This window comes from Pseudophryne corroboree, chromosome 6 (genome assembly GCF_028390025.1).
Source record: "Pseudophryne corroboree isolate aPseCor3 chromosome 6, aPseCor3.hap2, whole genome shotgun sequence".
Classification (NCBI taxonomy): Eukaryota; Metazoa; Chordata; class Amphibia; order Anura; family Myobatrachidae; genus Pseudophryne; species Pseudophryne corroboree.
Window position 1 is genome coordinate 97,574,069 of NC_086449.1, and position 17,368 is coordinate 97,591,436.

Sequence of the window (17,368 nt, forward strand, 5' to 3'; positions counted from 1 at the left end):
GAGGGTTTTTTGGAAGGGCCATCCTGCGTGACACTGCAGTGCCACTCCTAGATGGGCCCGGTGTTTGTGTCGGCCACTAGGGTCGCTTATCTTACTCACACAGCTACCTCATTGCGCCTCTTTTTTTCTTTGCGTCATGTGCTGTTTGGGGAGGGTTTTTTGGAAGGGCCATCCTGCGTGACACTGCAGTGCCACTCCTAGATGGGCCAGGTGTTTGTGTCGGCCACTAGGGTCGCTTATCTTACTCACACAGCTACCTCATTGCGCCTCTTTTTTTCTTTGCGTCATGTGCTGTTTGGGGAGGGTTTTTTGGAAGGGACATCCTGCGTGACACTGCAGTGCCACTCCTAGATGGGCCCGGTGTTTGTGTCGGCCACTAGGGTCGCTTATCTTACTCACACAGCTACCTCATTGCGCCTCTTTTTTTCTTTGCGCCATGTGCTGTTTGGGGAGGGTTTTTTGGAAGGGACATCCTGCGTGACACTGCAGTGCCACTCCTAGATGGGCCAGGTGTTTGTGTCGGCCACTAGGGTCGCTTATCTTACTCACACAGCTACCTCATTGCGCCTCTTTTTTTCTTTGCGTCATGTGCTGTTTGGGGAGGGTTTTTTGGAAGGGACATCCTGCGTGACACTGCAGTGCCACTCCTAGATGGGCCAGGTGTTTGTGTTGGCCACTAGGGTCGCTTAGCTTACTCACACAGCTACCTCATTGCGCCTCTTTTTTTCTTCTTTGCGTCATGTGCTGTTTGGGGAGTGTTTTTTGGAAGGGCCATCCTGCGTGACACTGCAGTGCCACTCCTAGATGGGCCCGGTGTTTGTGTCGGCCACTAGGGTCGCTAAGCTTAGTCACACAGCTACCTCATTGCGCCTCTTTTTTTCTTTGCGTCATGTGCTGTTTGGGGAGGGTTTTTTGGAAGGGCCATCCTGCGTGACACTGCAGTGCCACTCCTAGATGGGCCAGGTGTTTGTGTCGGCCACTAGGGTCGCTTAGCTTAGTCATCCAGCGACCTCGGTGCAAATTTTAGGACTAAAAATAATATTGTGAGGTGTGAGGTATTCAGAATAGACTGAAAATGAGTGGAAATTATGGTTTTTGAGGTTAATAATACTTTGGGATCAAAATGACCCCCAAATTCTATGATTTAAGCTGTTTTTTAGTGTTTTTTGAAAAAAACACCCGAATTCAAAACACACCCGAATCCGACAAAAAAAATTCTGTGAGGTTTTGCCAAAACGCGGTGGAACCCAAAACACGGCCGCGGAACCGAACCCAAAACCAAAACACAAAACCCGAAAAATTTCAAGTGCACATCTCTAATCTATACCACCACCTATAACCCCACATCACTGGCAAACAAAATAGAAACAGCATGAAACATAATGGGAGAGGGGAGGTGACGAGGAAGGAGACATGATATAGAATAAGAAAAAACAGATAGGAACTGCGCTCAATATCCAATTTAAGATTTTATTTGCTCTAATACAGTTTAATATATTTATACAATCACCGGCCGGATTTTATAAAATATAATACAACATACATATACTAATAGAAATCTATAACGCTTCTATAGCACGTAATTAGTATATAATTGACATGATTAGGAAACATGTATTAAAAACTCAATGCACACAATCTTAAATTGGATATTGAGCGCAGTTCCTATCTGTTTTTTCTTGTTCTATTAAAGTGGTGGCAGAGGAACCAGGCCCCAGGGACGTGCGCCTAATATCCAATTCAAACATCAGCGCCCAATTTTGTGTTTCTTTTATGATGTAGAATAGTTGGTGGAGCAGGGGGTGTGACCACCCCAGCCACACAATGGAAGATTACCAGCATTCTTATGGAGTGGGCGGGCCCCTAATGATGCAATTCAGCACGAGTTGCATAATTGGACAGCCCACTGCAGGGGAAGGTGTTGGCAACTGCGGAGGGCTAGTGGTGAGTGGCATCTTGTCCTATCTTTGGGGAGATCTGGAGCACCATCAGATTTTTGGGAGCTTCCCTGCCTTTCCAGTAGAGTAGACAAGTATGTGTAAATTACAAATTTCAACAAAAAAGAACATCAAGGGAGGACGCAAGCGGCCAATGCTTTAAGTCTGCGCATGCTTCTGAGTAGCACTGCACATTGATGGTTTATCGATGTTAATTGCAAATACATTTTAAATGCAGAGAAAAGGAATTTCAGTTGGTGTTCCTTAGAGGTAACAGGAGGATGGACAGCTAGATGTGAATGTGTGACATGACGTCCATGTTCCGGCTGATATTTTGAGCCACCATAGGGCTGCTGCAATGTCAAATATGCGACCGATGTCTGAAGCGGCAGATTGGAGAGGCAGCCAGTGGTCATCTCTGTGCAAATTCCAATGATTGCGGCATTAATATAAATTCACAGCTGTGCTCCATAAAAATGTGCAGTTGCGGCTGCTACTGCATCCACCTTTGAATCAGGTCTACAATGTGGCGGACCAAGAGAACAGTGAATGGTTGAAACCTTGATGGCTAAGCAATGTCTTACTGCAAGGTGTCTAAAAGAGAGTTGGTCAGTCTGTCTAAAAGAGAGTTGGTCAGTCAACTGGTAAAAAATGTTAACAAATAACTTTAACGAGACTCTGGGGGATATGTACTACGCAGTGATAAAAGTGGAGAAGTGAGTCAGTGGAGAAGTTGCCCATGGCAACCAATCAGCTACTCTGTGTACTTTTATAGTATGCTAATTTTAAATGTTACGTCAATGCTGATTGGTTGCCATGGGCAACGTCTCCACTGCCTCACTTCTCCACTTTTATCACTGCTTGGCACATTTCCCCCTAAAAATGCTGGAAATCAATGTGTCACCCTGTCATTTCAATAAAAAAAAAGTAAATTATAACTGTAACATTAATATTGGTGTACCCAGATAGAAAGCTGGAAATCACCATACCTTGGTGTACCCAGATAGAAAGCTGGAAACTGACATACCTTGGTGTACCCATACAGAAAGCTGGAAATCAACATACCTTGGTGTACCCAGATAGAAAGCTGGAAACTGCCATACCTTGGTGTACCCATACAGAAAGCTGGAAATCACCATAACTTTGTGTACCTATACAGAGTGCTGGAAATTGCCAGAACTTGGTGTACCCATACAGAAAGCTGGAAATCGCCATACCTTGGTGTACCCATACAGAAAGTTGGAAATCACCATACCTTAATGTACCCATACAAAAAGCTGGAAATCGCCATAACTTGGTGTACCCATACAGAAAGCTGGAAATCATCATACCTTGGTTTACCCATACAGAAAGCTGGAAATCACCATAACTTAATGTACCTATATTTTCAGAGGTGGACAAAGTGTCGATTTCGGATGCAAGCAGATTATGCTTTAATAAATAAAAATAGGATGGTGTCTGGAACAATGGAACACACTGAAACCCTAACATCCCTCCCAATAAGTCATTATAAAAAAAACAACACACAGATAGAGACAGAGTAGATGGAGCTGTGAGTGTTCACACATTCTATGAAATCCTGTGTGTCACTGGCAGGATCCTGTTCTGTTGCATCCCGCAGAACAGGATCCGTGTGCACACAGAACCCCCCTCCCGGCCAAGAGAGTCCCGTTCAACGGGACCCACTTGGCCGCTATGTGTGGCCCCAGCCTTATTTAGATTACAGGTTGAGTATCCCATATAGATTACAGGTTGAGTATCCCATATTCCGAAATACGGAATATTCCGAAATACAGAATTTTTTGAGTGAGACTGAAATAGTGAAACCTTTGTTTTCTGTTGGTTCAATGTACACAAACTTTGTTAAATACAAAAAATTATTAAAAATATTGTATTAAATCACCTTCAGGCTGTGTGTATAAGGTGTTTATGAAACATAAATGCATTCTATGCTTAGACTTGGGTCCCATCGCCATGATATCTCATTATGGTATGCAATTATTCCAAACTATGGAAAAATCCGATATCCAAAATACTTCTAATCCCAAGCATAGGGAAGGTTGAGACTTTGTGGCTTCCTGCTTGATATTTTACTGCAGTTCATATGGATGGGAATAAACACTGGGAATTGGTATTTAGCGACAATTTGGGAGATTGAAATTTCTATTCATTCAAACATAAGATGATATTTATTTGATCATATTAAAAAATGAAAGCTGAAATCAGTGGAGATCTTATGTTGCTAAATTGAAAACACCTCTGATGGCAATCAACTAGTTAGATATGGGAGAAGATATAATCACTACAGAAACATGACCAGTTAGTTGTGCAGTCCTGTTGCTGGGTATTGTCTCTGCCATCTAACGATTAGTTTGTTGGTCAGCCCTTCTGTAGGGTAGGTACTCTCCCAGCCTAACCACTGCACATTTTCTTATACCATGTCTTATGATACTTACAGTCTTGTGTTTGCTTTAAATTCAGTACAACCAAAAAACGACAACAGAAATATGAAAAAGTCCAATCTTAATGCCTATGTCATAAATGTTATTTAGGAGAAAAGGTAAGGTCCATCGAAGGCGGAGACTGTATACTGGGAAAACTCCATGTCTGCGCTTTGCTGTTCGTCGATCATCTCTGAAAAAGGCTTGTACCCATCCGCTACAGAAGATGTTGGGTACTCCTCATTTGCATACATAACAAATACACATTGTGTAAAATCATTATGAATCAGTTCACTTTCTGGTCTGCTAATCTGTTCTTTATCTTGATTATAGTCAGTGGAGTCCTTTGACATCTGTGGTGTCCACCTATTTGAAACAAAGAAAAATGTCACAGTGGACCTGTATCCAGGGCCGTGTTAAGCCAGGTGGGGGCCTGGGCAACAAATGTGTGGTGGCCCCAACTACTGAAATTGCTGGCATAGACACTACCCCCCCCCCAGGTAAACACACATAACTTACTGCCAAAGATACACCCCTCCCCAGCGCAAATGCACACACACTCGCTCACTCACCCACTCACCCTGGACGCCATGGAGCAGCATCAGCCTGGCCGGTGACAGATGCACACGCTGGCGACTTAGTCTCCCTCGGTGGCCGTGGGAGACCTTCAATTTAAAAAGCAGAAATCTGTGGGCAGCCCTAATGTGCGGGGGCCCCGAGACGGCCGCCCCTGTCACCCCTCCCATAATATAGCTCTGACTGTATCAGTAGTTTTGACATATAAGGGGTTCTTGCAAAAAGAACAGATACATAAACAACAAAGGGCCTAATTCAGACCTGATCGCAGCAGCAAAATTTTTCTCTAATGGGCAAAACCATGTGCAGTGAGGTGAGGCAGATATAACATGCGCAGAGAGAGTTACATTTGGGTGGGGCGTGTTCAAACTGAAATCTAAATTGCAGTGTAAAAATAAAGCAGCCAGTATTTACCCTGCACAGAAACTTAATAACCCACCCAAATCTAATTCTCTCTGCAAATGTTATATCTGGCCCCCCTGCAGTGCACATGGTTTTGCCCATTAGCTAACAAATTTGCTGCTGCGATCAGATCTGAATTACCCCCTTAATGCACATCGTTTGGTGGTCTAAAGATTTGCATTTATTAGGCATATCAATACATGGGATTACTGTTATTCTGCGGTGCCTCTGAGCAGTAGCAATACTTGCCATGTCAATGTCCGAGAGACACTGTCCCCCCTCCCTCCCCCCCCCCCCCCCGAAGTGCTCATGGTTTTGCCCATTAGCTAACAAATTTGCTGCTGCAATCAGATCTGAATTAGGCCCTAAATCCCTTCCTTTCCTGCTCTCCCAGGGGAAAAATTATTGATACATTTGGCATAGAATGATGGAATGTGCCAAAATTTGGGAGGTAGGGAATAGGACCATGCATGTCCCAAAGATATATGAAAATGGGTGTGGTCTATGGTATGGTGCATGGACTCACAAAATGGAGCATGGTTGCTCATGATGTGCTCCCAAGCTGCCCCCAGTCCCTCTCTGTAATGGTTAGATGTTTCTATTTATTTGCTGCTCTGCAGAGACCTTCCAACCTTCGTCCTCACTATGAGATAATGCGGTCTGCGGACAGGGTGGCAGGACAGCACCTGAAAAGTGGGACTGTCTCACCAAATCGGACAGTGGTGAGGTCTGATGTCACAAGCTACACAACAGACTTCTATAGAATAATACCTTTGGTACCTTACCATTTCACGTTGTTCTAAGGTACGCTTCCTTTCATCGTACAATCTGTTGGACACTATTCAGTCAGTATTTAATTCCAATGCTCCTAGGAGACTTCACTGACTAAAGTGGTTAATGATTTTTCACCTATGTTCATTCTGTGGGGTGCCTTGCAAGGGGCCTGGCTACCTAGAGGGGCACCATGTGCAGTGCTGGAGTGACAACAGGACAACTGGGGTGTTAACTCATGGACTGCCAAACATGTGGATTCCCCACACTTAGATACAATACCAGTGTGGAGTGCACTGTGGCATAATGTTAACATGGGGTTTTGTGTTGTATAATGTGAACTGGGGGTACTACAGCCTGTTCAACACATTTGCAGTGCTAGGAACACTTACACATTATATTTTAATAATATTGTCAGAATATCATCTTGCTAATTTTGTTGGTAGGAGCCTCAACATGTCTGTTGCCATGGGACCACACATATCTTAATCAGACTCTGTCCATAGTATGTGTCCTGTTCAGGTATGGTACTGACATCATACACAGTAAGGCCCACAGAACATTGCACAAATTGGTGGGTGCATTTTTACAAACAGAAATGAAATAATTATTTATGGCAAATTGTTTCCAAAAATTAGAGTGGATATTCCAAGGTCACCAGTCACCTATATACGGCCACTATGTGGACTGTTCCACATAACTACCTGTTTTTTATATCTCCATACCGGAAGAAACAGATGCAAGATGTATGATGCTAATTTCATCATCTCACAATTGCCTACTCTTGGCTGAGGTGCACAGGGCTTGAAGAACTGTCTGCTCTTCTCAGTGATATGCTATTCCGGGGTCTTATCGAGTGTGCTGTACTGATATTCATGAGTATGCAGTCAATTAACCCACTAGAAAGCAGTGACTCAAATATTAATCAAGAAATCTATCTGATGTCAATTATTCCTAGTGAATTAATACGCTACATTCTCAGGAATTTTGGTACAGCCAAGGCTGCTTGCATGAGTACCACTGCGCTTTAGTGCCAGATGCACATTATTTCTGAGTGCGATGTGGCATTGAATGTATGCTTGTTTGCGTAGTTTCTGGACACAAGCACAGGAGATGCAGTCATACGCACCTCAGTTACTGTACATCTCTATGTTCAACTGGGGAGGCGTAACTGGTCTCTATTGTAGGCAAAAATCAGTTAGGGCATGTTGGTATATCTGGAGGTATATATATAAGTTCAGGGGTCCGGAACTCCTCTGTTAAATTAGCAGTTGTGTCCAGGTGGCAATTAATCCCACAAGGGATAAATCAGATACAGTTCGCAGTAGCGGCACTCAGCGATGACTTCTCCAAGTTTTTAAAACACCATCACGCTGGATTATTATAATTTTTGGAGAAGTCTTTGCTGAGTGCCGTTACTGCAAGCTATATATACACTGTGTGTATGTATATATATATATATATATATATATATATACACACACACACACAATGGAAAAGACAGCACTCAGTGAAAGAAAAAATCTTCAAAACAAATGGTGGTGCAAAAGAATATATCAGCACTCACTTTTAGAGAAGAAAAAATTATTCTTTATTCTTTATAAAGATTCCATTGCAAATAGACCGACAGCTGCAGCCCGACAACTGTTTCAACCAGCAGAGTGGTTTTCTTCAGCCCCAAAAACCACTTTGTTCTGGTTGAAAGAATAAATAACCATTTTTTTCATCTGTAAAAGTGAGTGCTGGTACAGTATATTCTTTTTTCATTACCTGGGAAAAGTGAGTGTCTATATATATATATATATATATATATATATATATAGACTTAATGAAATACTTCCTTTGTCTGGTTTCTAATGTTTTGGTTAGTCTGTTGTATAAGCTTTTGGCTATATGTGCATGATCTTCTATTCTTATGGGAATCTATTCAATTAATTTATTTGAATTTTGGATGCCGTTTGCATTTGTTTATGACGTTGTGTGGGTTGTCAGTTATGATGTCTACATTAGCTACATTGTTACTAATGGATTTGTTTATATAGTGCATTTGTTTATATAGTGCATCAGAATGTTATTGTCATGTACATTTCGGTATTCTCAACTCATTATGCCTGCATATGTACTTCAAGTGATTATCTCTAAGCAATGATTATGCATTTACTATAACTTGCAATGTCTAGTTATAATCGTTTTGTAACCCACATTGTAAAATGGTGGTCATTCCGAGTTGTTCGCTCGCTAGCTACTTTTAGCAGCAATGCAAACGCAAAGCTGCTGCCCTCTGGGAGTTTATCTTAGCATAGCAGAATTGCTAACGAAAGATTAGCAATTCTGCTATTAAGTATTTCCTTGCAGTTTCTGAGTAGCTCCAGACCTACTCCTAGATTGCGATCACCTCAGTCCGTTTAGTTCCTGGTTTGACGTCACAAACACGCCCAGCATCCGGCAAGCCACTCCCCCGTTTATCCAGCCACTCCTTCGTTTTCTGCTGGCACGCCTGCGTTTTTTAGCACACTCCCAGCAAATGCTCAGTTACCACCCAGAAACACCCACTCCCTGTCAATCATTCTACGATCAACAGAGCGACTGAAAAGCTTTGTTCGCCCGTAAGTAAAATAGCATAGTTTTGTGTGAAATTGCTTAGCACGTGCACCCTGCGGTGCATACGCATGCGCAGAACTGCTGGATTTTTAGGCTATTAGCAATTCTGCTAAAAATAGCAGCGAGCAAACAACTCGGAATGACCACCAATGTACGGCAGCATTTTATGTATTTTTGTCACTATGGTGATGGGTTATGCTATGACGTGACGGCAAATAGCCGCCACGTCATCAGGAAGCGTCCCGCTTTGGCACCTCGGCGGGCGGGTGAACCATTCACAGCGGTGGGGATATAAGGTGAGAGCTTGTTTATGGTGTTTGTAATCCTGACGACAATCTTCAATGTATTGAAACGTTGATTTAGCTTCACGGACTGTGGCTGTTTACCCGTTTCGACAATGCTGTGAGTGCCGCCGTATATATATATATATATATATCAAATAAATTCAGGCAGCACCCCACAGCCTTTTTAAAAGAATAAACAGCATCCTTTATTCCAATGGCATTTCGAGGTTAAACCCCCATCTTCAGGGACAAGCTTATATATACAAATGACAATACATCCAAACATATACTGAGGACCCCATTGCACACTCTGTCTGTTGCAAGTAAAATACTCTATTATGTAGAAAGTAGTTTCTCTTTAATACCAATGTTAACAAATCCAAGAATAATTCAATTATCAGGCCCTTGTAGTGCAGGTTATCCGTTATCAAATCCCGTACTGCTTCTACCCCTGCATCATGTGGGATGCAGGTGTAGAGGCTTGTGACATCCGCACTGCACAGGGTGACCCCATCCAGGAAATCCCACAGGTCAAGACATGGAGTAGCATCAAATAGAGCAATTATAACTGACCATGTACCACAAACATTAAGGGAAGGTAATAGATCGAAAATTCTGTTACAAAAAGAGAGTAGATGGACATTTTCTCTTGACACTATAGCCCCAAAAGGACTTAATGAAGCATTAGGGCTACAATGTTTTTTATAGTTGTATATGTATAGCCGTTTTGGACCTTAAGTCAGAATTATGATTTCTTTCCAGATGGGGAACAATATGCCGGACTTTGTATGTTTTTTATAATATATGTATATTTGTTTTTGTGGATCATATATAGTGAGCAAGGTATTAATACTGTATATCATATAATAAAAGTGTAATGTGATTTTGTATACATATAGAATGGATTATTTGGGTTGCTAGGCAACCAGACTGATCACATAGCCGCAACAGTCTGTCGCTGCCTGATGATGACGTCTTCCCGTGACTTTCGGGCCCGACGCACGGTGTGGTTTCAGACGGCAGCAACTGACAGGTGAGACTGATCTGTTTTTATTGTCTCTTAGGGGGAGGATATATATGTTTGGATGTATTGTCATTTGTATGTACGCTTGTCCCCGAAGACGGGGGTTTAACCCTGAAAAGGCCGTTGGAATAAAAGAAGCTGATTATTCTTTTAAAAAGCCTGTGGAGTGCCGCCTGAATTTATTTTATATACTGGACTTATACAAGGTCTAGGAAGGCACCCCAGCAAGATATAAATTATGCCGGGCTATTATATATATATATATATATATATATATATACATACATATATATATATATATATATATATACACACACATATGCCAGGCGTATAGCAAGTTGCCTATAGGCTCACTGGTGTCAGAATGGAGGGGTAAGGGGACAGCATGCCCCCCCCCATAATATGAAACAGGCGCAGGCGCTGGGGAGGGGGGGCACTTACCTCCAGATCCCCGCTGAGCCTCCTACTTTAAAAGTCTGCCGCCAGCACCGCAGCGTGCTGCCACCTCTCCTGTCCTAGCCAGTAACTCCCTACAGATGCATTACTGGGAGGAGGCGGGGATGTCTCAGCAAGCCCAGCATGGCCACGCATCCTCCCAGTAGTGCATCAATGAAGAGTGAAGATTGAAGAGCCGACCAGGACAAGACATATGGCAGCAGGCTGCGGCACCGGCGGCAGCCTTTTTACACTAGGAGTCTCCGCGGGGATCCGGAGGTAAGCGCTCTCTGCGGGGGAAGTTGAAGCAAGTGGGAGAGCCAAAATTTATTTTCTACAATGCACCCCAAACCACAAACCATTCCTGCGCCCCTGTATATGCTCATACAATTCCTTGAGGATGATGATGACTAGCATACAGTATTTCCAAGGGGAAGTGTATACAACTGTGCCCAGAGGTGTATCTATAATCTTTACAGTGTGTATGCTGCACACAGGCTCCTGGGGGCCCACATTGCAGACTCTGCATCCGTTTCTTCGCTACTTACCTTTCCAGTGGTCCCGCGTCAGCAGCGCTGCAAAAATCACTGGGAAAATGGCACAGCAGCCAATTTCCTGGCGTGTTACACATGCACAGTAGGGAAATCACTGGGAAAATGGCTGCCATGCTATTTTTACCCAGAGACCTCCGCATGCACAGTAGACTCTGGTACAGCGCCAGAGTCTACTAGTGTTGAGTGCAGTGCAGCCAGTTAGAGAGAAGGGAGGGGACCCAGACAGAGAATTCACATGGCCCTCTCCTCTCTTTATACGCCCCTGACTGAGCACACAGACGAGCATGCAAATTTCTTTCCATGCATGCAATGCGGTCGCACATAAGGTCAATTACAGTCCAACTCTACAACTCTGTCAATCACCTTGTGAACGCCCGTGCGTTCGGATTTTTTGCACCATCCAATCGCTAGTCACTGATGCCTATCACTGTTGTGCGACGCGCCGGTGTGTTATATTGTTTTTGTTTTTAGGGTAAATACTGGCTGCTTTATTTTTACACTGCAATTTAGATTTCGGTTTGAACACACCCCTCCCAAATCTAACTCTCTCTGCACATGTTATATCTGCCCCCCACCCACACACCCCCACCCCTGCAGTGCACATGGTTTTGCCCATTAGCAAACAGATTTGCTGCTGCGATCAGGTCTGAATTAGGCCCTATGTTACACACTCATGGCTAAAAGCCAATACTTCCATGTGTTAGACAGATTTTTGCATTGTCAGCTATCATTAAATCTTAGCTAACTTATAGGACAGTGATGGCTAACCTTGACACTCCAGCTGTTGTTGAACTACATATCCCAGCATGCCCTGCTACAGTTTTGTTATTTGGCCATGCTAAAACTGATGCAGGGCATGCTGGGATGTGTTGTTCAACAACAGCTGGAGTGTCAAGGTTAGCCATCACTGTTATAGGAGAACATCAAGGAAACATTAAATCAGCCTCAAGTAAAATAGTTATAAAACATAACAAAAATAATAAACAAACCCAAAATGACTGTGTTGGATAGAGATCACTGTGGGTATTTCTATATTGGTCCCACAGCTATACTTACATCAGCACTTTGTTATAAGGTACCACATACAGATGATCTTCATAACGGAAACTTGATCCATTCTGTAAAGTTACATAGTGAATCAGTAACCTGTTCTGTACATACAGAACTTTAATAAGTATTTAACACAAACATCTATAACAAAATAAAGCACTTTCAAACTTACACAATAATGAAATCTGACTTCGATACACGTGGTAAACATGGCAGTTGTAGTATATGGATTGCCAGCATTTGCAAAACTACAAATCCCAGCATGCTGTTGACCTTGCGGTGCATTCTGTGAAGTGTAGCTCCACAACAGTAATAAAGACACCTATAGACCGAGCCCATTCTCACAGCATTCAATTATGAGACTGTGATCTGGTAATGTAATACGTACATTTTGAGGCAGCACTCTGACCGTTTCCCTGATTCCTGGTGGCCATCAATGTTTCTCTACACACTCCATAGAGGTGCACGGGAACATCACAATCATTAATACATCAAACCTATATAGCACAAAGCTTGTGGCATCAGTGTTATCTGTCTGTTCCTCTATGCTTATATAATTTGAACCAGAGCTGGTCTCACCTTTTTTCCTTTTTCCTTTTGTAAACCTTCAATGATGGAACTCTTGTTTGGGTTTGGGATCCCATCATCCCACTGCTTCTTATACCTGTAATACAATACTAGATTAAAATAAGGCATAAAGATTTGTTTGCATCCCCATATCAATATGAAATCAAATATCATGAAAGTTATATCTGGTGACACACGTTGTGGTGTTAGCCGCATGTGGCACTAAAAACAACCTGATAGTAGACTGGAGAAAAATCAGGTATGGTAATAAATGCAGTCAGAAGATAACCACTGCCATTCTGTTTGCCAAATAATCCTCCGTCTACACTAACACACCCAAGTGAAGCAAGAGCAGCTCTGGCCAATATGCTCTGGTTTTGAATGGCCAGATCTTAACCAGTTAACCAGTTTGGCCACGTACGTTGGCCCGGAGATGGACAGCTTACACTCCACTAACGGGAACAGTTCATATCATGAAACAATAATGACAAAACTGTAAGAAGAGATAAGGGAGGTCATTCCGAGTTGTTCGCTCGCAAGCGGATTTTAGCAGATTTGCTCATGCTAAGCCGCCGCCTACTGGGAGTGAATCTTAGCATCTTAAAATTGCGAACGATGTATTCGCAATATTGCGATTACACACCTCGTAGCAGTTTCTGAGTAGCTCCAGACTTACTCGGCATCTGCGATCATTTCAGTGCTTGTCGTTCCTGGTTTGACGTCACAAACACACCCAGCGTTCGCCCAGACACTCCTCCGTTTCTCCGGCCACTCCTGCGTTTTTTCCGGAAACGGTAGCGTTTTTTCCCACACGCCCATAAAACGCCGTGTTTCCGCCCAGTAACACCCATTTCCTGTCAATCACATTACGATCGCCAGAACGATGAAAAAGCCGTGAGTAAAATACCTAATTGCATAGCAAATTTACTTGGAGCAGTCGCAGTGCGAACATTGCGCATGCGCATTAAGCGGAAAATCGCTGCGATGCGAAGATTTTTACCGAGCGAACAACTCGGAATGAGGGCCAATGTTTAGAATGATATCAGAAAGTAGCTAGTCATTTACTCCCACATTGACAGAAATGTATACTTATTGGATACACTATATCCCAACTGTAGCATAAGAAATATCACTATAAGAACATTGTTGGAGAGGAGTGCGCTCCTGGGCTATCTTCTTCTTAAAGCCCCGGCGGCATAACATCACTGCGCCACTGTGTCACAGTACTGCATGGCTTTGCCAGTTTTTAGCTTATCAAAGGTAAGAACGATTACCGCTGTATTTACCTGAATTACTGCTGCTATAGCTACCGCTAGTGACCATCACTGTTACCGCTGTTATCACTGTATGTGTTACTTCTTCTATCACTGTTAATGATGTTATGCACCTGCGCACTGTGCCTCGCTAATAGATGTTATGGGTAGCTGCTGCACATCAATAGGTTACCAGCCTATGTAGAGACAAAGAATATACAGTAGACAGGCATGTCCAAACTGCGGCCCTCCAGCTGTTGAGAAACTACACATCCCAGCATGCCCTGACACAGCTTTAGTATTCTCTGACAGCAAATCTGTGTCAGGGCATGCTGGGATATGTAGTTTCACAACAGTTGGAGGGCCGCAGTTTGAACATGCCGGCAGTAGGAAGTGCTGCGCTCAGCCCAATGTTATGTTATGTTTGTGGACAAATAATCATTCTGGATTTATGTATAAAAATGCTTTTACTTCAACTTTCAAATAAACAAATAACAGTATTTATGTATAAAATTGTATCTACGCGTTCATAAATGTTTTCGGCCAAGGTGAGAAGGGAAAAGGAACAGGACAAGAGGAGCAGGAGAGGAATTAAAACAAGAAGGGTGTTGAAAAGAGAAAAAAAAAGAAAAAATGAAAAGGAAGAAAAATGAATGGAACAAGAAGGACAAATTATTTTAAAATTAATAAAAAAGAAAAAAGAATGAAAAAGAAAAAAGAAAAATGAAAAATGAAAAATTACAATAATAAAAAATTGCAATATATGCGCACTGAGTATTCGTGATTGGCCACAGGTAGATATGTGGTAATACAGTTACATGAATGTCTCTTTGTGAGCTGTGGGAATGCAGTCCCTGCGTCCCTGGATCGCTGATGTATAGGTACAGTCTTTTAAGTGTTGAATAGGGTTAACGACTCCAGATATTGAAAAATGGTTAACTATGCACCTAGAGGTTTTAAAAATTGAAAAAAATGAAGAAGGGTATGTGAGTGGCGGCGACCCGCTCACTCACTAGATTTGTGGTTGCTGCGTCTGTCCGAGCTGGATACTCTGCCTGTATGCTTGTACGTCCCGGATTTGATGTGCTTGAGTCTTAGGCCGCCGTCCAGGGGAACAGTCACTGAGTGAGCGTCCTCTGCACACGGACCCGGGGAGGAGCTGGTCATATTTTCACATTCTGCTGGTACCTACTGAAACCATCCAGGTTCTACACCAATAAGTCATCCCAATTTTTTACACTGCATCATTTAGCACATGCACATATTCATTGTCATTATACATGTCATGTGTACACAGAAGAAATTGAATCAATTGAGCTTTTAAAAAGTGAATAATACATAAATATAACGCTCTAGTTGTACTGGAATAGTTGTGTCCTTATTACACCTGCATTTACAGTATTTTACCATACAGGCATCCTGGCAAGTGGTGGAAATAACAACTTGTGGGCAATTGTCAGTCTTATATCAGCTGCAAAATGTCCAAGTAGCCAAAGAGAGTTGGAGTCTAATAATAGTTATTCTGAGTTTTTCTGTGCACAGAAGAAAGAGAAAATGAAGGCGCACACACTAAAGACTAAACACTACCAGTGCAACATTTTTTAAAACTCAACCCTGTAAAACCCTCAACACATAGCTGCTGCTTCTTACTAATGTAACACCTTTCAACACTTAAACCTATCACTAGTGTGATGCCTTGGAGTGGTTGGCCTGTTCTGGATCGGGAGATCACGTGCCCTGGACTTGACCCTTAGTTGTAGGAGCTCACCAGATGAAGTCACCGGGTCCCATATATTAGGCCAAAATTTTACCAAGCACCTCAAATTTACTCTGTTATATTGCAAAGTTTATTATAATTATTCTGTTAAGCCATGTTTAGTATGTAGAGTGTGCACCTGCCTTTTCTCTTTTTCTTGTGTGGAACTACACCTCTGCATAGTAGCACCTCCCATTATGTTTAGAATTAAGATATGCAGTCTAACCCCACACCCTCTTTCCCCAGTTTTTCTGTGCACATGAACTATTTGCAGTTATAAAGCATTTGCTGGGGTTTTGTAAAAATGGTCATGTATACATAGAGATGCAGCATACTCACTTTATTAAAACTTTGCATCCATAGAGGGCACCCATTATAAGGATTATGACACAGACTGGAATTAGAATGTACAGTAAAAGGAGATTCTGGGCTAGAAAAAAGCAAAACAAATTGCAAAAGTAAAAATATGATGCAAAATATCAGCACTAATTTTACATCTCCCCCTTATCTGACATGCATGCAAGGAGGCTATTTGTCACAGTGGATGTCACCGACACTAGTGACGCCACCGAGTGCAGTTACTATATGTTGCCCCATTTTCTTGTTTATTCACAGTTATAAGTTATCTCCAGAGATGTAATGCTCCATCTAGTACCTGCATTGGTTTGCAATGTTTTTACTTTGCTCCACTCACTCCAGGGCCCTTTGAAGCAGTAGTGTGCTGGTTTGGATTCCAAACGTACTCGAACTTTCACAGAGTAATTACTGCCACGCGTAAGATGGACACCTGTTTGGAGGATTACTTTGAGGTCATGGTTGGGTGATATTTCTTTAAGTTTCTCTGGGCACTCAGGAATAACCTGTTAGTAAAAAAAAAAAAAACATGCATACTGTATACTGTATCTGAATATTTTTATTAGATTTAGTGAAGAGATAAACTAACGAGCTTGAGGAGGCTCTGATGGAATACTGCTTTGGGCAGCACAATATTATCTGGCTCTATAGTAGCCATATCACTTTAAATAAGTCTGTGCAAAGTTCACTGTGGGATAATATTTCTGTGATGTACAGGACAAGGCTGTGACTGATAGCCAGTATATCACGTGCCGGAGGCACCAGCTGAGGGGAGCACCACCCCGTTCAGCCATCACAGAGCTTCCAGGATGCCACACAAGCACCATTATGCGAGGCAGCAGAACAAGTCATTCTATTTACTAGGGGTATATGGGGGAACCTGGACTGCACACCCTAATTCTAAAAATAATGAAAGATGCTCCCATGCTGAGACTTGTAGTTCCACATAGAAAAAAGAGAAAATGCAGGTGCTTACTCAAAGTACTAAACAATGCTAATCAGAACAATTATAATTAACTCTGCAATATGACAGAGTGAAATTGAGGTGCTTAGCATAATTGCGCCCACAAATATGAGCCCACCAACCACAACCAGGTGACCTCATCTGGTGGGTCCCTAACATTCCTAATGTAACACCTTTTAACACTTAAACCTCTCATTATTATGATGCCTTGAGGCGGTTGGCTTGTGCTGGTCTGGGGGGTCCTGTGCTCTGGACTTGAACCTTAGGAATGTTAGGGACCCCCAGATGAGGTGGGCCCATATTTTTGGCCAAAATTATACTAAGCACCTCAATGTTATTCTATGTTAGATTGCAGCATTTATTAAAGGAATTCTGATTAGCAGTGTTTACTACTCACTT

The 17,368-nt window shown here is 42.5% G+C and overlaps 1 protein-coding gene across 6 annotated transcripts in view; it reads right to left on the reverse strand.

The window, feature by feature from the left end:
- Nucleotides 1-1,450: 1,450 nt before the first annotated feature.
- Nucleotides 1,451-17,368, reverse strand: part of LOC134936464 (cytokine receptor common subunit beta-like) — a 172,844-nt gene continuing 156,926 nt past the window's right edge. For all 6 annotated transcript variants that reach the window (XM_063931501.1, XM_063931502.1, XM_063931503.1 and 3 more), the window contains 5 exons: nucleotides 16,307-16,511; nucleotides 15,991-16,081; nucleotides 12,655-12,739; nucleotides 12,082-12,143; nucleotides 1,451-4,744 (listed from right to left, as the gene is read on the reverse strand). In XM_063931501.1, the coding sequence (XP_063787571.1) occupies nucleotides 4,486-4,744; nucleotides 12,082-12,143; nucleotides 12,655-12,739; nucleotides 15,991-16,081; nucleotides 16,307-16,511 (702 nt within the window). In that variant the 3' untranslated portion in view covers nucleotides 1,451-4,485. The remainder of the gene's footprint in view (nucleotides 4,745-12,081; nucleotides 12,144-12,654; nucleotides 12,740-15,990; nucleotides 16,082-16,306; nucleotides 16,512-17,368) is intronic.